The 2,717-nt window shown below is 39.7% G+C and overlaps 1 protein-coding gene across 3 annotated transcripts in view; it reads left to right on the top strand.

Annotated features, from left to right (window-relative positions):
• Positions 1–2,717, top strand: part of Dpp8 (dipeptidyl peptidase 8) — a 56,100-nt gene that overhangs the window by 44,995 nt on the left and 8,388 nt on the right. For all 3 annotated transcript variants that reach the window (XM_005347769.2, XM_026778995.1, XM_026778996.1), the window contains one exon: positions 1,765–1,907. In XM_005347769.2, the coding sequence (XP_005347826.1) occupies positions 1,765–1,907 (143 nt within the window). The remainder of the gene's footprint in view (positions 1–1,764; positions 1,908–2,717) is intronic.

The raw sequence follows: 2,717 nt of genomic DNA, 5'->3' as shown, positions 1-2,717 counted from the left end.
GAGATGTCTCTGCAGGTAAACCTGCCACTAAGCCTGACAACCTGAGTTTGATCCCCAGGACTTAAGAAGTGGAAAGAGAGAACCTCCTAAAAGTTGTCCTCTGACCTCTACAGCCATGACATGCCTCATGTGCACCCACATAAATTTACACATACTTGTGCACATACAAATAAATAAAGATATAATTTATTTAATGTTAAAAAAAGGAAGAAAGGGTCTAGTGAGGTGGCTCAGCAGGTAAACTACCTGCACCAAGCCTAATGAACTGAGTTCAGTGCCCCGACACAGTGGAAGAACAAACTCTGACTTCATATACATGACCACACACTCAGACAACTAAATAGCTAAGTGTAAACAAGAAAAAAGGTAATGAAAATTTGAATTAGGAGCAGTACGTTTTTTTTTGTTGTTGTTTGTTTTTTTTCTGTCAGGGTTTCTCTGTGTAACAGCCCTGGTTGTCCTGGAACTCACTTTGTAAACCAGGCAGCCTCAAACTCAGAGAGATCCACCTGCTTCTGCTTTTGCTTCTGCCTCCCCAGTGCTGGGACTAATGGTATGCACCATGCCCTGCTTAAGAGTAGTAATTTTTTGTTTTGTTTGTTTGTTTTTCGAGGCAGAGTTTCTCTGTGTAATAGCCCTGGTTGTCCTGGAACTAGCTCTTGTAGACCAGGCTGGCCTCGAACTCACAGAGATCTGCCTGCCTCTGAAGTGCTGGGATTAAAGGCGTGCGCTACTACCACCTGGCTAAGAGTAGTAATTTTTATATTAGTAATATGATTTTATTTTACAAAGAGCAATTTTTTATCATTTGTTTTGGGGGTTTGTGTGTGCTCTCAAGCTGGCTTTTCTGGTGTAGCTGAAGATGGTCTTGAACTTCTGATCCTCCTGTCTCTACCTTCTGTGTGCTGGAAGGTGTGCACCTCCATGCCCTGTTTATGAGAAGTAATCTTTAGAAACAAAATAGCGAGACATGGTAGCACACACCTTTAGTCCTAGGACCTGAGACATAAAAATAGAAGGATTGCCAGCTTGGGGCCTGCCTGGGATACATAAAGAAACACTATCTTTTAAAAAAAAATAAATTTAATTAGAATATCTAAATATAAAACTATATAGGAGCCTTAAATGAGGCAATTGTTTTAAACTCTAAATTGAAAAAAAAAAAAAGAAAGCCGGGCGATGGTGGTGCACGCCTTTAATCCCAGCACTCGGGAGGCAGAGCCAGGTGGATCTCTGTGAGTTCGAGACCAGCCTGGTCTACAGAGCTAGTTCCAGGACAGGCTCCAAAACCACAGGGAAACCCTGTCTCGAAAAAGCAAAAAAAAAAATAAAAAATAAAAATAAAAAAAAATAAAAAAGAAGAAAAGAAAAGGCTCAAAGGAAGGGGAAAACATGAAACAGTAGGTGCTTTTTTAAAAATGAAGTTGGCAGTTGTCACACCTATTTCCAGTGGGGGATAGTTTTCACAGAGGTCCTCTTACTTTTGTTCAGTATCTGCTTTGAATAAAGAGACTCAGTTTATATTTCAGCTGTCCCAGATTTAGGGGTTAGTGTTGGTTGTGCCTGTGGCACATGAAGCTTACTGACTCACAGAGTATCAGATTTGTGACCTTGGCACCTGATTTCAGGTTTCTGAAATGTGTGTCCAGTATTTAGGACTAAAGCCTTGCAAAGATAATTTTAGCTTATACATTTGCCGTTGTAAGTTCTGTCTGCTAGCACTCTTTTCTGGGACACAGCTGACGTCTGTGTTGTCATATGCAGGTTGCTATTGCTGGGGCCCCAGTCACTCTGTGGATCTTCTATGATACAGGATACACGGAACGTTATATGGGTCACCCTGACCAGAATGAACAGGGTTATTACTTAGGATCTGTGGCCATGCAAGCGGAGAAGTTCCCCTCAGAGTAAGTTCATGCTTTAAAATGAAGGTTGGCGATTTAAAATGGTGTTTTAAAAGCTTTAAGAATGATGATAAGGGAGGTGGAGAGTTGGCTCAGAGGTTAAGAGTACTGGTTGCTCTTGCAGAGGTCCTGAGTTCAATTCCCAGCAACCACATGGTGGCTCACAACCATCTGTACTGAGATCTGGCGCCCTCCTCTGGCGTGTGGGCATACATCAAGGCAGAATGTTGTATACATAATAAATAAATCTTTAAAAAAAAATGATGATAAAAACTAAATACTGAAAATTAAACTAAGATTAATATTTTATAAATACTAAAAAGTTCCTTTTTCCACCTCCTCCTCAGTACTGGGGATTGAGCCCAAACCATTGTGTAGACAAATGTTCTATCACTAACTGCTAAACTGCTCGAGTGGGATGGATGTCACTCAGAACCAGATTAAAAGCTATTTCAGATACTGTACTGGGAGAAGAATTTTTATGTATTTATGGTTATTTATTTATCTTTATAAATAGTATTTGAGGCATTTACTTACACTGAAGGAAATTAAGTTCGTAATTGTGTCAAAATGGAAGGAAGTCTATGTCAGAAACAGGGTCTTCACACAAAGGTGTTCTAGGAACATGCAGTACATATTCATAAGAAACTAAAGATGCTTTTCATTACATGTGGCATCTGATTGCTGTAATACAGAGTTAATGTTGAAAACAATGAGTCCTCAACCTGACAGTACAGTAGCATTAACTGTCGTCAGTTTAAAGGAGCTAAGTGGTCAGCCCTAATGCTCTTCTTTTTTTTTTTAATTTATTTA

Source organism: Microtus ochrogaster, chromosome 5, assembly GCF_000317375.1.
Source record: "Microtus ochrogaster isolate Prairie Vole_2 chromosome 5, MicOch1.0, whole genome shotgun sequence".
NCBI lineage: Eukaryota > Metazoa > Chordata > Mammalia > Rodentia > Cricetidae > Microtus > Microtus ochrogaster.
This window is presented reverse-complemented; position numbering and strand designations above follow the sequence as displayed.